The sequence below is a fragment of the Nesoenas mayeri genome (genome assembly GCF_963082525.1).
Source record: "Nesoenas mayeri genome assembly, chromosome: 10".
Classification (NCBI taxonomy): Eukaryota; Metazoa; Chordata; class Aves; order Columbiformes; family Columbidae; genus Nesoenas; species Nesoenas mayeri.
The window spans coordinates 6,904,106-6,922,838 of NC_137560.1; the positions used below are offsets into that span (position 1 = coordinate 6,904,106).

Consider the following 18,733-nt stretch of genomic DNA (forward strand, 5'->3'; position numbering starts at 1 on the left):
AAGGGTGCAGCACGGCTCCCTGGCACAGGCAGGGCACAACAGCAATAGAGGGTTGGCAAGCAGCCCCCATGCTGATTCAGCATCGGACCCACCACGCTCCTCCACAAGCCCCTGTAAAACTCAGCTGTGAGCTGCGCTCAGCTCAGGCTGTGCTCTACCAAACCCAGCTGCAACCCTCACCCGAGACCCACGGCCCAGCCCCTGCCTCTAGCGACGCAGCTCAGCCAGAGTTTAAAAAGAACTTTATTGAAGCTCCAATATATATTATTTTTGGCCTCTAAATACCCAAGTGTCAGCTCCTATTCCTGGCTCTCCAGTGCTATTCTGCAACCCCCCAGCACCGAATCTTTCAGTGCTAGTTTTCTGCTTCATTCCTACAGAAGGAAGAAAAATTTTCGGATGCCTCAGGCACGGCTCTAGAAGAGCAACCACTAACAGGTGGCTGAGTGCCGGAGGTGATGTTTAGCTGGTATCCATGCCATCACACTCTTCTTGGGGAGGAGATGGGACAGTATGCTCCTCACTGTTTCGGCGCTGGTAAAACAGCACGTACGCAGCTTTTGTCTACCAAAGAAAAAAGAAAACCATCTGAAACAACCCACACAGCTTGTCTGGAAATGTAACACACAAAGGAGGGACCCACACTTCCAGCACAAACTTACATTAGCCTCAGTCCAAATACTCACCACTATTTGGTCTTCTGAAGCCACTGATACGCTGCTGTCATCAAAGTAGTACCACTTGCCGTTCACCTTGTTCTTTGCATAGGCAGTGTCTGTCAGGAGAAGAAACTGCAGCTCAGCACTCCAGGGAAGGCCAGCAGGTAACGCCACGCCAGCTTAAGACTCAAACTGAGCGTGCACAGGAGGCCACGAGCAGCTTTGACATTAACTACCCCAAATCCAGTTCACCAACATACACACCTTCTAGAACATGCTGGCTGGTCCAGCTGGTCTAGAACCATGTACAACATACCAGACTTAGCCCTGAAAGCCAACGTTAGTGTTTTGTTCATACTGCAGCCAGAGCTTTCCTGAAAACGCAGTTTCAGACTCTGCATTTTCACGTGAAACGTTGATGATGGATCTGATCTAGTGCTTGCAAGAGTCCTCACTCAAGAATGAAGTGGGACTAAAGTTTGGCAAAGTGTCTTCTGACCAAGACTTCAGTGACTATGATCTCCAATCTCAAAACACATCTCCCTTCAGCTAATGCAATCCTACAGCGACATACCTGAGTTAGCACACACACCACCAAATGGGAGTTCCTCATCCTCTCAAAGTAAAATGCTTTTAAAGTGTCACCTACAGCCTGGATCTGCATGGACACCTGATACAGGGAACTCAACCTACAGATACATTTCATCTGTGCTGCAACACAACCAGTGATAGAAAATACAGACTTGCCATCTATCAGACATTTTCTGTGCTATGTGAGCCATTGTCAGCGCAAAGGTTGAGACAACCTACTGCAAGCTAGTGCTAGTTGTGAAACCAAGAGGTCCAAGAACTACACATTTGTCTGTGGCTTGTTTTAGGAAATGTCTAGAACAAAGGAAGATGAAAGAAAGAAAAATCTGCTTTACATAGCTATTGCAGCCAACAGAATTTAAGACAGAACTGCAGAAAGGCATCAGTCCCAGCTTCGCGATGAGGTTTGCCCTCTGCTCTGTATTCCTGGCCTCCCAGGCGACTGCTGCTGCTCAGACCTTGTCTCACCACCGCTGAGGGAACCCAGCAAACTGCTGCTGGCCGTCTCTGCGCTGCAGCTGTGATGCTGCGTCTGCACTGGACAAGCAGCCGCACTCTGGTGTGCTGCAGGGCAAGAAGCTGGGTCTTGGACCCGACAGCTTACGCTGAACACTCCCCAGCACCCTCCTGCAAGAAGCTCCTTTCCACAATTTCACGTTCAGCATTGAAAGTCTTGACTTCACTCATAAGCTGGGCAACACCATCACACACTCATGACTACTAACCAAGGTCCCACAGGAATCAGTCAGACCTCAGGCAGCTGCAAACGACACAAACTGTCTGGCTGCTCCGCAAATCCTAACAGGAAGGATGTCACCTTCCACATGATATGCACCTGCAGACAGAACACAGGTAGTCTAGGACTAGATACCCTTGGTCAGGGCTCCTGCAGGTCCCCAACACACAGAGCCCTCCCGTCACCCTCTGCCTGCGTTTCCTCGCACACAAAGGGCAGCGCAGCGGTTACTTACAGTGGCCCACTCCCATGGCTCCGTAGTGATTGGAAACTGCAATGAGGTCATACACGTACGAGCCTGCTCTTGGGTCGCAGACAAACTCTGACATGTTTAAACCCCTGGAAGGAAACCCAAAAGTATCAGTACACCAGTGATCAGCACTTTCTAAAAGGTGATGCAGGACAGTGGTGAAGCTCTGCAGGCCGGCAGCACTCGGGGAGAAGTGCTGCACTCTGCTGCTCAACAGCCACATGTCACTGAAGAGCAGACACGTTACCCATCCCACGCAGGGCAGGTCCTGGTAAACACATCAAGCACTGCCAAGAGATTTAGAGGCAGGTGCTGAATAAAAGACCGTTCAGAGTGTCCCTGTGTAGGCAGGAAAAGTGAAATAGGAGTGGTAAGGAATACACTTCATCCTGCAGCAGGATGCTAACAAGCAGAAGCAGAGGAATGAGGCAAGTTTTCATCTCATACTTGAGCAATCCTCAGTACTGCAAGTGCAGCTCCGCCCAACAAATTTGCTAAACACTCTGTACAAGTTCTCTTGGTTCCGCAGAACCACATGGTTTTAAAATCATTTCAGAAGAAACTGTACCTGCTAGTAACTAGTGTTCTTTGAGATGTGTAGAACTGACTGAGGTTAAGATTAACAACAACAAAGAACACGTGCGCACACACACACCAAAGAGACACAACCAACCAACTTAACTCATGTCTGTAGTCTCACAGTTCAAACCCAATGGCAGAGCTGTTTCAGTTACAGCTTTAATAACAAGCCCACCCAACAGTAGCACCAGAAGTAGCTTTCTTGACCCGCTTCTTCAAGCTCTTCCAGAATTGAGGGCAGAATCTTACCTGATAGGGAATAGCACAACAGTGTCAAGCTTATCCCTACAGTATCTGCTGTATGAGAAGCGTTTTAAATGCACGACCAGAATCCTGGGCAAAGACCACAAGTCAAACTTCTTTGTGGCCTGTTGATGTTTCTTACAGTTTGGGCAGTACCTGAGCGAGGAGTAACAAAAAAGGAAATTAATCACAAGTATGTAACTGAACATTGTGATTTTAAAAAAAAGGTTTAAAGGTCTTGTTACTTCTTTATTATTTCCTGATACAGTTCAAACAGGTAACAGACACAAACATATCTATGGCATGTAATGGGAAATTAATAATAATCACCTACTATACTATAAATTATTTTCTTACACAGCTAGCAAGCAACCTCTAAAGATCTTCTGAACACACGGTAGTCACATTTTGGTCACTTAGGATCTGCTGTACCCAGCTCCTCTGGACTAGAGATTTCTGGTAGTGTTAGGAGCCGTTCAGGACTGGTTCAAGCTAGAAATAATACAGGATTAAACCTTGAGGCAGCCACATGCTTTCACTCTTTATTACCATAACTGCTTCCTCTGACACTAATCGGCAAGAGAGATGTATGCTGGGGAATTAAAAATAGCCTGATATTTGAAGCTATGTGCTCAGTGCTGCCTTTTTTTTTAATAAAGGCAGGAAATAAAGACTTTATTAACCTGTATCTGCAGCCTATTGAGTCAAGGAACACAGAACTGAAAAGCTTCTTATAGACAAAGACAAAAAGATAGACCTGGCAAATCATCGGAATCCCATGACAAATAATGTGAACTCAGATAGTTATGGCATTTTACAATAAACAAGCCAGGCAGACAGAGGCTCTTACCATGGGTCATGTTCACCAAGCGTTTCCATTGTGGTGAAGAGCTCTATGCAGTCTCTGAGGGCTACCACAGCTTTCTTCTTCTGGGGTTGTAACATACTCCCATGTTTTTCAAATGCCTGGTGAAGGAGACACATGCTTTATTCAGTTCCACAGAGTCTTTGATCCTCAACATCATGGAAAGGACCATGCCCACCTTCACCATGCTTCCTATTGCTGCCCGCCGTTCCCTACCCGCACAACTGTCTCAAGCTTCCAGCCACTCCTTTTTTCTGTTAAAAACAGTCCCTAAGAGATATTATAATATGTCTTTATTTCAAAGCTGCTAGCTTTTGGTTTTTTTTCCAAAAGAGGAAAAACAGGTTATTCTGTCACAAAACACAATCTAGTAGAACTCTCACAGAAATACTGAGCTTTCTACTCTGCTCTGTGAAATTGGTTTCAGGGTTCTTAAGTGCTTCGGGGCATTGAATTGGTTTGGTTGTTTTGGCTGGTTGGTTTGTGATTGGACTATGAACTCAAGTACTTAGCTTTGAAATCAAAGTATCTACTTTTCAGAACACACTGGAAACACATGAGCAATTATAGATCTATACACCTTATCACTAAAAGATTAAGTAAACAGATGTCATGCTTGGTGACTTCAGCTTTTATGAAGGGAACTACATCTACATATCACCATTCACAGTAATCTTTTAGGTACCATGCAAGTTTACACATAGATTATTTAAGAAAAGAGCATACTACAACCTGTGCCTCCTGTTCATCAAAAAGTAGCCTCCGTGTATCAGAATCCCAGTCAACACCAAGTACAGAAAAAGCTACAAGAAAGAAGGAACATTTATTGCGAAGGTGTAAGCAGGAGGAATGAAAAGAAGATAGTGAGACAGTAATTACCATTCAGTTTTAAGATTTTTCCTTCTACAACGGAGTTTATCTCAGAGGTCCCAGAGGAATTTACAAGGCTAAAAGTGAAATACTGCTTCTTGCAGGGCTGCAGGTCTCTTGCTGACTCGATCTGCATACAACCCTCAGAGTGGCAGGAATCAGCTTCTGCCATCTTCTCCTTGCCTTCCTGTCCGCCATCCTGATGCTCCATCTCTTCAACATCACCTGGCAAAATTTAAAACAAGCACAACAATAAAGAGGTCCAGTGAAAGGTCAGACTGACACCTCACATTGGCAGCTCTCTGTGTGAGCTGGTTACAACACACATTGATTGCTCAGAAAGTAATGAAAGACACCCAGAAAAAGAAATCTGTGCTTTTCATCACCAAAGGGCAATTAAGAAAGGAGATGCCTCTGGCGGGAGGCACCTGAACACCCCATAGGGAAGCAAGGACACTGGTCAACATGAATGCACACCACACCTTGTTCTCCTGCTGCTGCTTATGTGCATTCGATCTCCCTTGGAAGGAAAATGGTCTACAAGAATTCTCCCCATACCATGCAGAAGTGCCATGTAATAGCATGGTTTAAGCATTGTGAAAAAACACCCATCTGTTAGAGCTGAAGCCAAACGCACACAGCAAAACCAAATGCTAATAAAATCTTTAAGTGCTGAAAAAGCTTCCAGCCAATTTTGAAAGGACTTTACCTTCAACCACACCATTGGAGCCATTGCACGTTCCTTTGTCTGGGCAGGGTGTAGAGTATTCTTCTGCCAAAGGTAGTTTCACATAGCGGCTAAACAGAGGGAATGTGTTTATCACACAATCATATCGAGGCTGTACATCATAAGATCAGCGCCCTTCTCCATTATCAGTTCTTGCTCTCTAGTCCCCCTCAGCAAACCAGAATCCACCCTGTACAGCACCATTTACGGGCCAGGAGCTCTCATTCTGAGTTAAACAACAATTCAGTAAGTCTCACTGCTTCTTTTAATTTTTAATCGCAATAAATGAAAAAGGCAAAAATAAGTTATGGTGGCCCCATCTGAGAGCCCTGAAAACATAGCCTGAGTTCTGCTCCTGATCCATTTTGCAACACCAACCAGGTAGTTCTTCCCTTGTGACCACTACCAGCATCATCTTACAACCGGCTTTGCAGAGCCGCCCCCACCCCAAAAAAAAGACCTTGAAATGTCCCTGGGGCCTCCAGACACTAATGCAATGCAAATCTGGGTTTATACGCTACACACAAATCAAAGAAAATTATTTGCATTCACAAGGATGCAGTAATCCTATTACAGCGTAACTGAATAAATGACCACTAGAATTTTGCATAGGATTCAAAGATACAGATGTGACTTACCTGATCTGCTCCAAAATCACACTGTACAAGTGATCCACAGTGAGCTTGTGTTTCGGCACAGATATTAACAGTGGCTGACCAAAAAGCACGGTCGCTGAAGTATTGCTAGATTGCCTCATTGTCTTCTCCCGAAAGTAAACAGAGAGAGTAACACACTCCGTGCCATCCTCACTTGGCTTGCGAACTTCATATCTGTTCAAAAGACAGGTGTTTCCAAGGGTTATTTCCACTGCCAAGAAGCACAGCAGGTAGAACCAACATGAACTCAGTCCAACAAGTCTCTCCACCGGCTCCTCCTGAGGAGGACAGAAGGGGTTGTACTCTGCATGCGACAGACAGCAGTTTCCTGAACCCCTCCCATGGCACAGGACACATACCCACCACCACTCCACTGCCACCTTCCCCCATCTGTATTCCTAATTCACATCTCTATTGCCACTCAGCTCTCAAAAATGTTACCCTGACAGCTACACATTGCTTCACACAGCATCAGTGTACAATACTAACTGCACTTTCAAGTCCCTTGGACAGTGCTTGTTCCCCCTGGAGAAATAAACCCTCTTAATATCTTGGACCTTACATTCCCCCAGCCTCTCGTACAGTTAATGACCTGACCTCACATCACTGAGCAGTCAACATTGCAGAAAACTAAGAGTTTGGAAACACCTGCTTCACAGAAATAAAAAATAAAAAAATCAGAGGACAGTAAAAACTCAATAAAAACATTCTGGAAGGAAACAAACAGCTCTGGAGAACAGAGAGAAGCCTGAAACACAGCTTGTACAACTGGGTGAAACAGCAAATGAGATATTTGCAGATGTCAGTCAAAAGAAACTACGTGGTCCAACACTATCGCATTGTTCGCTCATGATACAGATTTCACACTCTTCATTACAAGAGATTCATCCTCGGGAAAGCCAAGTGACTCTGCTCTTTAATTTGGCAACTTAACTGTTCCAGACTTATCTTAACACCAAAGGGGAAAGAAACTACACATAACTACCAAGACCACAATCATACATCTGAATGTAACAGCTCTTTAACAGCTTCAGATAAGCTACTCCCATTCTCTCAAGAGCTAAGTAACTGATGTTTTTTATTCCCATGTTCAAAATGTCCTTGTAGAGCCACTCATGTTGTAGTTCTGCTCCATCGTACTTAAATAAAAAGGGATGCCAGCTTGGGGCCTGCATTAGGTCAGTAGAGTATACAAAAATAAATCCTTCCAGAGAATCCCACCCCAGCCCCCCAAGAGCATTAGAGATCAGAGTCAGCATAAGACAGGCCAACGCAAATGGTTGTTGAGGTTTTCTAGGCTGCCAATGCTATTCAGTTGGACACCAGCACTGGATACAGTTCACACCTTCTAAAGTTTCCTAAGAAATAGCACCACAAAGAGATGAATTATTTTCCAGGTCCAGATGAATTCATGCTCCAGGTCCTATGAGACCCTTAAGCTGAATTCCTATAGAACAGATCTGTACACGACATGCACACGTTCCTGGGCATCCTTGTGACTCCCTCTCGTTCCACCAGCGCTGCCATGCAAGCAGCAGCCTCATTCCTGCTCCCCCCATGCACGTCCTGAGCAGAGCCCTGCCCACGCGATGGGACAGATGAGACAGAAAGAAAAAGATGAATATTACTGGCACACAGGTGTCACCCATCACAAACAGCACGCTGTACCCCATAACACTCTGCAAAAAAAGCATCTTGCACACTTCTCACTTAGACATAACAAATTTGGTTACTCAGGTGCCCCTCTATCCCCTCAGAACAGCTTTGACATACAAATATTAGAGGCAAACACATGAGAATCAGGAGCTGAATCTCTACAGCAGCAGCCATGCTCTCTAAAAAGAAAAAAAATCCAAGATAAAATACTTTATCTATAGTTTAAGGAAGGCTACAGAGCTGACAACGGGGATCGCTGGACAATAAACTGCACTTATGTATCTTACAACTTAAATGAAATAATAGAAGATAAAGATGATGCTAAACCAGACCACACAGCACAGCTTCGGAGGTCAGAGCCACTAGATGAGCTGCCACCACACTGTCAGATATTGGCTGGTTGCCTTTATAATTTGTGACAGCTCTGAAAACTGCCTGAGAACAGCTAAGCAATAGGGGAGGGCTTGACCCGTCCTCATCAGCACCACGAAGGCTTCAGGTCCGTGGCTCTAATTCGGAAAGGAGGCAGTGAGTAATGAAGTAAATAACTTATGTTCCTTTGCAAACTAAAGTTCAGCAGGTGCACAGGAGCATGAAAAGCTACAGAAAGATGAGGCAGAGCTATGTGAAATGGCATTGAAAGCAGAAAATACTCTGAGCTAAACACCAGGCTAATATATATGTTGTAGGTTATTGAGACATTCCCTCCCACATTCTGGGATCTATGGTATTAATTCCACCTGGAAAACACTGTGGGGATCACGTGTCAGTCTATTGCACCAACCAAGAAAAGCAGAATACTTTGTAAGAGAACAGAGAAGGGTAAAAAAAAATGCCATTGCAGAAGCTGACAAACAGATTCATCTTGAATGGGATTACTACCTCACACAGACCCTGAGATGCTGGTGCAAAATTACAATAGGTTCAAAAGCTGACAATGAGAATGAACAGAGGACTGGAAGGAACCTGGGTGAAAATGCTGCACATATTCTGATCTCTTTGAGGACGTGTAAATACTCCTCATCTGTTTACTTTCTTTCATAATACCAGAACACATACAAACAAGTACACTAAGACATAAGAAATTGCAAAACAACAGGTAGTTCGTCCTGTAGAAGTTGGTCACAGGATGTTGCCAGTCTTACAGATGAGAAAAATCAAAAAGGATGAGAGAATTCAACCAGCAAGATTTTTTTCAAAGCTTAAAAAATAAAAGCTCATTTTGTAAAGGACACAAACCCTCATTTCAAGCAAGAAAATACTAATTTCAGCAAGTGAGAGCAGATTTCCTAGATCAGTCTGCTACAAGATCTTGAACATTTCATATGAAACTACTGGACTAGCTGGTTCACTGACCCGAGTTCAGTGATTATTATTGCCTCGGTCACATTAACAAACCTGACATTTCTGCAGCCAATAATGGTTTTTCCAAGACCATGAACTCATCTAAACACAATCCACAGCATGTTGTAAAAGAAGGCAAAAAACATGGTATGTATGGCAAACTAAGTATACCTTATCCAAATATGTGCACTTTTATAGTTTAAAGGTGACCTGCAAATCAATTTGGGAAATTTCATCAACATAAACAATACATTTTTATATGATATGCTTCATCAGCCAGGCTAAGAGAACAGTTTATCCATCAAAATGTTTTTCTTCTTAGGCCTTGAGAACTAAGAAGAAATACTACAAGTGACACCCTCGAAATGGGCTGTGGAGTTTGTTTTCAAGCGGTACTTACCTGACCCCTTGTAGGCCGGCTCCGAGCTCCAGCAGGATCCCCGGGTGATGTGTTATCACCAGCATGGTGCATGCGTGGGTGTTACAGGGGAGCGGGAGCCGGAGGTCCTAGCGGGGCTGGACTTCACAGAACCTGAGGAAAAGAAATAGTAAGCATTTCGGTGATGTGCTGGACGCCGTCCTCTGCTTAGCCTGGAGAATGAGAGCATTCAGCACAAACACTGAACCAGTGTCGTCAAATTGATTTGCAGACCACCTTTATGTAAGCGAATTTCCGATCATGTGCCACAGATCTCCCTGCCCTGTCAGAAGAACAACATGCCTTGAGAGAAACATGTAAACACTGCGAGAAGAGGCGAGTCCCGCTGTCCTTTGGCTGCGCTGCCTCTGCACATCGTGCCAGCGACCTTGCTTCAAGTCTCATATCAAACTCCTTTGGTTCTGCAAGCACCGTCCCTCTTCTCTGATACTGAATATTAACACATCAGGACTACACTATGTTTCTAAGCCTGCCATGGTAAGAAAGAGATGTGACACCTCATCAAAGAATAGGATTAGAGAATTCTAGCCCCAAATGTTCCTACCCTTACAGGTGACCTTGAGAAGAAAATGTATAGTTTTACCCTTTTGTGTAAAAGGACTCACTTAAATACCAAGAAGCCCAGTAATATTTTCATTTCTTCTCTTTACAGTTTTACTATCAGAGAGCACAACAGGTAAGGTAAATAAACCACAAGAACTGATGAGCCAGAAACCAAGCAGCTGAAAGGGAAAACTATATCTTAGCCACCCAGGGCAGCTTGGTTTCCCATCCCCAGTTACTACCTATCCAGCTTAAATTCCAAATAAGAGTCCAGTTCTTCCCCCTGCCCACACCTCCCAAGATTCAGCATCTCCCATCAATTTAGTGGGAACTGAAAATTCGCAATGAATGTCTCGAGATGTCCCCGGTGCCCTGCAAAAATCACAAAAGGTTGAACATGTCTTCTCTCATATCCCTACAGTGAAAGCAGGAAAAAAAGACAGCTTTTTCTAAATACAAACTATGAGCCATATCCTAGGTTGCATATTATATGCCAATTTTAAACACTCCTAGGTTAACACTTGGTACCTAAGAACATACCCTGAAAAATGTACCGTGATCACCAGAAATCCCAGCTGATAGCTGACAGACCTCACTTAGCTTTGCTGCACCGAGCACAATATCCTGAAATGAAGCAGATTTCCTATTTGATTTGTAACATAAGTAATGCCATTAAAAACCCCGTATTTTCTGTTACTTCACTAAAGAATTTACCTTAATTTAAAACCAAAATAACAACACGCTTTTTGGTGGGCACTCAAGTCTTCTTCATTGACTTTGGGGTGAATAAGATATTTCTTAGCAATACATCACTTCAACTACATATTTTTAGTTTTCAAGTGGAAGCAAGTTTGTTCTTTCAAGGTGGAAGGTTCTGAAAGACTTAATATTTTATGAAATATTTTTTATTCCTCCATTTAACAAACAACAAGGTATGTACCTGTAACCCAAGAAGGTAATTAAGTTGCTGGGCTATCAGAAACTCCTGAAGCTATGGGCCGCAGCAGCGATCCGAACATCCAACCCCCAGGCTGCCACATTTGCCAGCCGTGCAGCACGCAGCATCCTGGCCCTGATCCGACACGTTACCCTGATAACTTCTGCCAGGAATGCAACACTGGGACTGCAGCTTGAGGGGCACTTGAGAAGTTCCTGTTTAATCCGCCCCATCCCACTCGTGAGGCCAGCTGTGCGTGGGGTGATGCGGCACCCACACATCGGATGAGAGAACGGGTATTTTTACACTGCCCTGCCCTGGGTTATCATCCAGTTCCACAGGCACATGAACCCAGCTAAGGTGCAGGAATTGATGCTGAGTGTCACTCAATCAGCACTGAGGATAAGCACAAGCTGTGTTCTCATGCTAAGGAAATTTTAGGCACACTAAACCAGTCAGGCTAGAAGGAACAAGTTAACCAGAGAACACAGGAGGAGTGAACAGGGCTGCTCCTGCTCTGGTTTTGGAGAAGAGGCGCACAGGAGAGCGTGGGTCAGCCCAAAGGCAGGTAGCCGTGGCAGGGACAAGTCACAGCAGCGTTTGCTCCTCACCAAGAAGAACAGGTGAGCAAAGCCAAGAGAAGTCCTGGCACTGAAGGAAAACGTACAAGGGCCAGTGTGACAGCTAAAAGTGCTGGGATGGGGTTCTGTGCAGGAGACCTCCCCAGCAGGAGTCAAATCACCCTTCGTGCGAGAAGCAGAAGGCGGAGATGCGCCTCCATGGCTACAAGTACATTCCCCAATGGAAAACAAGTTTGGGATCCAATAGGACAAAAATATTCACATTACTCTGGAAGTTATGCACTTTTTTAGTAACAATGTACCAAATGCAAACAGAGAATATTACACCTCCGAAAGCAACTGAGATAATTTTCACCAGCCTAGACTAACATTCAGAAAGCCTAAAAAACTTACACAAGACAGCTTCAAGTTACTGAAGAGTTAATTCACAGGGATCTCAAGGATTCCTCAGACCATGTGCTAAATAGAAAGAAAAATTAAAAACATCTCCTGCAAGGAAAAACTACAGAAAATAATAATCTCTTAGAAAGATACTAGAAACACATAACACGTGGAGTAACAACAACCGCAGCGCCTTCGGTATATCCTTAACGTTGTCAGTTTGCAAGTTTGCAAGAGCACAATGAAACAAAACCCTAACACAGTCTTAAATCCAACCAAGTCCTTTCAGCGACAACGTTAAATGTTTCTGCTGGTGACACTACACTGTCACAGCCTGCTCACCTCCGGCTCTGCAAGGCAAGGACTCCGCAAGAACCACTCAGGGCTGCAGTTCAGAAATCCTGAGCTGAAAACCCACCCTGATTGCTCCCCCTTGTACCAATGTGAACACAGAACTGCTGTACCGTCAACCCCTCCTTTCACACCCGCTTCAGCAGATGCGAGACCTGAACAGATGGAAACACAGTGGAATTTAGGAATCCTGCACTATAAGCATTCTTGAATCATTTAATTAAATCTTAGAACACCTAAGAGCAGACTTTTTATAACCAGACAAGGTAAGCAGACTGTCCATGATATAAGTAATTAAGCATTTGCCTTTAAATAAAAAGCTTTGCTTTTTATGAACAAGTGTTCCTCTGTTGCATTTTTGAGACAAGACTCCCTTTCAATAAAAGAATGCTGGTTTTCAGCTGTAGACCAGAATATTACTTTAATGGGTGACACTGCCTGGAAAAAAAGATACGTAACGGGATCTACTATGAGCAGCTTTCTCCTCATTCTTGCCCCAGTGCCTGGCTGTTTGCTCTCACCCTGCAGTGCTGAAAGCATCTGAGAGGGTGTACATGGAAAAACAGGATTAGCAAAACTTCCTCCTGCCACCTCCCCTCTTCCTTGGAGGGTTATTTTTAACCCCGGGCAGTTCATTCACTATGACTACAGCTCACAGCAGCACCTCATTTACAGCTGTGCCTGCACATAAAAGGAAGTGGTGACTGCAAAGGAAAATACACGTGGAGCTGCAGTTCAGCTCCCACCCTGGAGCAGAGCCAGCTCAGACACAGCTGTGTTCTCTGGAGGGATACACAATGTGCTATGCCTGTAGGAAAGTGCAGAATTTTTGTAATTACCATTGTAATGTTATGCTTCTTGTTTTTTCAGTGTTTTACTAGCTTTGGAGACAAACTCACAATCTAACACTTCACAATACCCTCACACAACAGACTTGAGAGAAGCCAAATGTCCTTCCCAGGCATCCTACCTCCCCACGCCTTTGGCTGCAATTGAAGAAAACAATGACACAGGAGCTTTCAGAAAAGCTCAGATGTTACAGCTCAGCAATGAGGTCACGACAGAACAGCACCAAGCGCCCTGTCACAGCAACCCACCCAGTGACAGGCACACGCTGCACCAGAGCATATTAGTGCAGGACTTCACACTGGCACAAAAATTTTATGGAAGCAACATCCTTGCACTGGAACATTCTCAGATGAGGAAGGTTGAACTTGTGATGAAGGGCTGGATTTGATGTCCCAAGCGCCAGGTTCAGCCATGAGCCTCAAAAGTTCATTTTGCACTTCATGTGCAGTATTTTTTATTTTCCAGCTGCAACAGAGGATCACAACCTTTGCTCTCCTCACCAGATCTCACAGATGACTGGAGACATCTCATCCACCATACGTACGTGAAACATCAAGCACAAACAAATCCTCGGCTTCGCTGAAGTTTTCCACGACCGCAGTGGAACAAATAGTTTAAGTGCCAGTCAAGAGTCTATTGAGAACCCCCAGTCACAGTTACCTGGGTGCTGCACAACTACGCTGGGTGTTAGTAGAGGCAGAATACAACAGCTTAGACTTCATGCTACCCTAATAACAGCCCCAGCGCTTTTGGGTGACTTGGAGCTGGAGCTTGCCTAAAAACACCAGTGAAAGTGTAACCATAATGCAGACATAGATCATAATCTCTCCAACAGGCTTGTAGAAAGTTCCAAACTGCAGAAGAGACACCCAACAAAAAGTTCTTTATTACCCAGGGCCATGGCTTCCTTTGTGTGAGGAAAACACCTCCTGAACACTGCACACGCTGAGCTGCTGCTAGAAGGGCTGCATTACTCCTAAGTCATGCAAAAGGTCTATAGGAAGGCTCAGGTTTTGAGAGGGGAAATAAAAATAAAATCAGCTTTTATATCTTGAAATCAAAGCAAATGTTTTGTAGCATTCTTCACATCATAGCACCTTCCCACTTTACTCACACAAAGATGTCATCTTTTGGCATGATATGATTTAAACCTTCATCCATTTGGAAGATTTTGTGGAACCGATGATTATACACGTCTGTCACCACCATCTAGAACAGCAAGTGATATTTGCAAAGAGATTATAATAAAAGCTTACATAAATTTAGGAAAACTAACTTTAAAATCAAGCAATGGTTTATTCCTATTGGTTCTTTATCAGATTTTTTTCAGCACACCAACATCAACACTATTTTCTATAACAGCACCCAAAAGCTAATCAGTTGTATTTGTAAAGATGGACCAGAAAAACAAAGCAAATAACAGATTCATTTTTACAGAGGTACTGAGGAGATGCAACTCCAACAGCTGCAAGTCAGCCTGATGGAAACCACAGCAAAGATCCCAACATCAAGGCGGGAACAGGCTAAGATTTCAGGCACAGATCACTCACATCTGTAATTAATTGAAATTAAACTGAAGTGCTACACTGGCATCCTGAAAACACCCCAGCAACTACAAACCCATTCTGTTATTAAAAGGATATCCAAGAAGAGGTGCACCCAAAACAGATATTAAACATCTCTCAGTACTTAAATGACACTATCACAAATGTTGGGGGTGGCGACTAGCTTTCTTCTCCTTCTTTTAGGCCTATCTACTGCAATGGAAGTATCAAAATAAATGAGGATTGTTTCATCCTTCTTTTTATTTTCCAATCAAAGAACAGCATTCAAACTTGTTAGAGTTTTGCTACTATTCTGTTAAGCTTAGCTTATCACCCATCTAAAAGCTACATCACCAAAATACTTCAAGAACAAACATTTATCAGAACTACTGTGCTGTATTCATCCTTACATTTTCTGCAGGGACACCAGAGAGTCTGGAGAGCGACTCGCACAGATCCGAGATGGCTCCCATCATCGGCACCACGACCCGGTACTAGAAACAAAGAGAACATCATGTTTACACCAGGCAAAATAAACCCATGCAGGGCAGGGTACAAGAAAACAGAAACAAAACCTTGAATTTAAAGTTCTGCTGAAGTTTAGGTCACAGTCACGCACTTTAAGGTCTTCTGGATTTCAGCCTCATCTTACAAAGCAGGGATTTGGAGGGAATGCAAGAGCCTTGAACAGCTGGCCTTTTGTTTTGGTCAGGCTCAGCTGTAGTAAAACACACCAAAAAACACCAAACAAACCAACCCTCCTAAGCAGATTAGACCACCTAAATATTTATTCGATGAGCAATGTCATCAACTCAGACTGTAGTTTACTTAAGTGTTCTGTTCTGGATTCAGACTGAACCAAATCCCCAGAGCTCACCCAGCCCAGCACAGGACACACCACGTGTGACATACCGCACTGGGCTGGCTGGGAGGTACTTTCCTTATAGTACCCTCTATGGTGTCACTTTTTGGATTTGTGGCTAAACCAGCATCAGTATCACACTGATGCTCTTAGTCACTGCATACACAAAGCACAAGTTTTACCACCTGCAGTTATTTGCACATGCAAATAGTGCCAATAAGAGTCTCCAAAACTGCTTTGCTTTTTCCTTTGGTAAATGCCCATCTGCCATCAGGGCATCTAGTCACTCTGCCTGGGCCTCCCAGATCGCGTGTTCTGACTCACGTGGCAAGCACAAGGTTGCGCTGGGTACGTGTGCGCCCGCCCACAGGCCCACTTAATAAATAAATTTAAAAGCCTACCTCGAAATCCAGCAGGCTTTAAAAGCAATCAAGTGATTTCTGCGCCCCACTTCCCCCAACAGGGATTGTTTTTAAGTCCTGTTTGAAATTCAGACGCCTTACCCATTTAGGCAAGTTTCACCTTTACATTTTCCAAGGTAACAGCAGGTAAACATGCCACCGGAAACATACTACTGCTTTCAGGGAGCAATGCCTCACAGCCAGGTAATCCCACCACAGGAACAGCTAAAGCCACTTCCAGCTGACCCATGACCCTAGTCTCAAAAACTGAGATTTTACAAAGTCACCTGCTTTCACATGTTCAGCTCCCCGTTTTCACATTAAAAATCCCACCCTGTCTCACTCAAAGGTGGACATCAATGTCCTCTTGATTACTTGAAAAGTCTCCACTTTAAAACCTAAGAGAAAGACTCGGACGACACAATAAAAGATACAAGAAATGTGTGTTTTCAACATGCCTCACCTGGACAGGTCTGTGCTGTGGGTCTGCATATACCAGGGTAACTTCCATGACACGATCTCTCCTCAAGGGCAGGGGAAGGGTTAAGTAACAGAAGGGATCAAAGGTCACAGAAACTTTGGAGCATTTGGGACAAACAAGGGTAGATTTGAAAAGACCATGAAAAATATCCACAATGATAGAATCATTCCTCAGTCTATGATTCTCCCAGGCCTCTTTTGCCACCTCCTAGAAAAAGAAAAAAATACATGCATTAAAAGTTATTTCTCACAAACACATCAATAACATGGCAAGCATAAGGGTCAAAGAGAACTCAGACAACTGATACTTGATGAGTAAATTTCACAGAAAGGGTTGGGGGGATCAACCAGTGTGTCCAGCATAACATAACACAATGGGTTTTTTCTCAATGAAACTAAGGCTTTACATCAAGTCAAATGTAATGTATCTATTTTAGCAGGGTCACTTGGTCAGGTATTCCTTGGTGCACACAATGCCGGAAGCGCGAACGGAGCCGAGGGGACAGTGACAGGGTTACAGGCTGCTCTTCAGGACAAAGCTGCTGACAGGATCTGCTCCGCTCTCCTCCATGAGGAACAGAATGCTGCCCCTGCTATTTTAGTCTCGGAAAATGATGGTGTCTCACAAAGGAAGTATAAAAAGGAGACAAATTACAATCCCTTGAAGGCTTTAACAACACAACTTACAAACTCCTTACCTAAGAGCATCTGATCTGGCAATTATCTATTCAGTGCAAACAGAGGTTCTTCTCCGCATGAGACTTTTAGTTTATGGTACAATACTGTAAATTTCATGTATACCTCAAATGAATTAAGTGCCATAGATATACATACACTGCAATGTTACTGTCACTGACCAGGATGCTGAGATGGGAACAGAGTAATTAAGCTCCAACAACTGCAGTGATAGGGATGCAAAGCAGAAATACACATGTATCTCCTACATCGAGGTAGGGAAGTATTTAAATAAAATTAAGGCATGTTGGGCATCCTTTCCATCCCACAATTCCCAACATTTCTTGGGGAAAAAACAAAACCCGCTTACATTTGACACTCTGCTGTCTACCAGTGGGACACCGGGCTGGTTGCCTGTAACCCCCAAAACCAGGGCACGTGCTCAGACCCTTATTTGAGGGACACTCCCGCACCTCCACGTGAGAGCACTCTCGATCCCACCCAGGTCTACATGCAAGTGCGATGGCCCGTGCACAAAGCGCTCTCCTCAAACTGGTGCCAAAAGCTGCTGCTCAGTCTTATCTGTAGAAGATGGTGGGCCTAGGTAGTTAGGAAGAAAGGTTATGGTAGTAACTACAGCTGTTACATCACAAGATCAACTTCCTTCCTTTCCATTGCAGAACCAGGTCAGTGTTCTATCACAAGCACATCTTCCTGCACAGGAACAGACATCCTGCTGTAAGACAGAGCAACAGCAACATGCTACGAGGTGTCACAAAGAGTCAGCTGGGCCATACAGCACAACAGGCTTCTCTGCTCCCAGGTACACTGCTTTGTAGGGAAGATGTTTGTGTGGCGTGTGAGCAAGAAGGCCAGGAATTGTCATAAAACCCAGTTAAACTGCCTCAGAAGCACGGCCTGCCCTGTCCTCAACCAACGGGAGCATACCGAATCGGGCCTGCCATTGGCATCCTTCAGCTCCAAGTAGGGCTTCTTCTTCACTCTGTTCAGATCCTCGTGTAAGCCATCTAGCAGAAAAGCCAAGAGCTCCTGCGAATCTTGCTGCTGATATCCCGAAAACTGAGGAGCAAATCGTCCAACCTGCGTCTGAAACACAAAAGCAGTAGTCAGAGAGGGGTGAGCATCACCTATGCGTGAAAGACAGGAATAAAAACCCTCACAGCCTGGCTTTTGCAGAGATCAACTCCGTGCCACCTTATGCCAGCAGCAGAACACACTGAGCTGGATGCTAATGCACTAAGGGTGCAGAATAACTTTTACAACTATTTTTCCCCCTACTGTTGAGAGGGAAGAATGCACTTAAATGCTGTGACACTATAAATCTAAGTTATAAATAATAATTTAGGAACCTGCAAACAATCAGTACATAAAACTTGCCTGATGCATTTTACTTTAATTTCTCTCTCAAAAACCTAGAGTTTCCACAACGCAGACTTGCTATGAGGTACCATCTTGAAGCAGGTGGACTGCAAGACTGAAAACACTTGCAGAAG

General features: G+C 44.2%; 1 protein-coding gene across 4 annotated transcripts in view; it reads right to left on the bottom strand.

Annotated features, from left to right (window-relative positions):
• Window positions 1-225: 225 nt before the first annotated feature.
• USP4 (ubiquitin specific peptidase 4) overlaps window positions 226-18,733 on the bottom strand; it is a gene marked incomplete at its 5' end in the record, with an annotated part of 34,431 nt that continues 15,923 nt past the window's right edge. For 3 of the 4 annotated variants that reach the window (XM_080350321.1, XM_080350323.1, XM_080350324.1), the window contains 13 exons: window positions 226-564; window positions 687-775; window positions 2,222-2,325; window positions 3,065-3,214; window positions 3,909-4,024; window positions 4,656-4,726; window positions 4,803-5,018; window positions 5,503-5,591; window positions 6,159-6,350; window positions 14,372-14,466; window positions 15,212-15,295; window positions 16,528-16,752; window positions 18,168-18,326. In XM_080350321.1, coding sequence (XP_080206447.1) covers window positions 463-564; window positions 687-775; window positions 2,222-2,325; window positions 3,065-3,214; window positions 3,909-4,024; window positions 4,656-4,726; window positions 4,803-5,018; window positions 5,503-5,591; window positions 6,159-6,350; window positions 14,372-14,466; window positions 15,212-15,295; window positions 16,528-16,752; window positions 18,168-18,326 — 1,692 coding nt within the window. In that variant the 3' untranslated portion in view covers window positions 226-462. Of the gene's footprint in view, window positions 565-686; window positions 776-1,975; window positions 2,086-2,221; window positions 2,326-3,064; window positions 3,215-3,908; window positions 4,025-4,655; window positions 4,727-4,802; window positions 5,019-5,502; window positions 5,592-6,158; window positions 6,351-14,371; window positions 14,467-15,211; window positions 15,296-16,527; window positions 16,753-18,167; window positions 18,327-18,733 lie in introns of those variants that run through there. The other variant, XM_080350322.1, reaches the window with a different exon arrangement.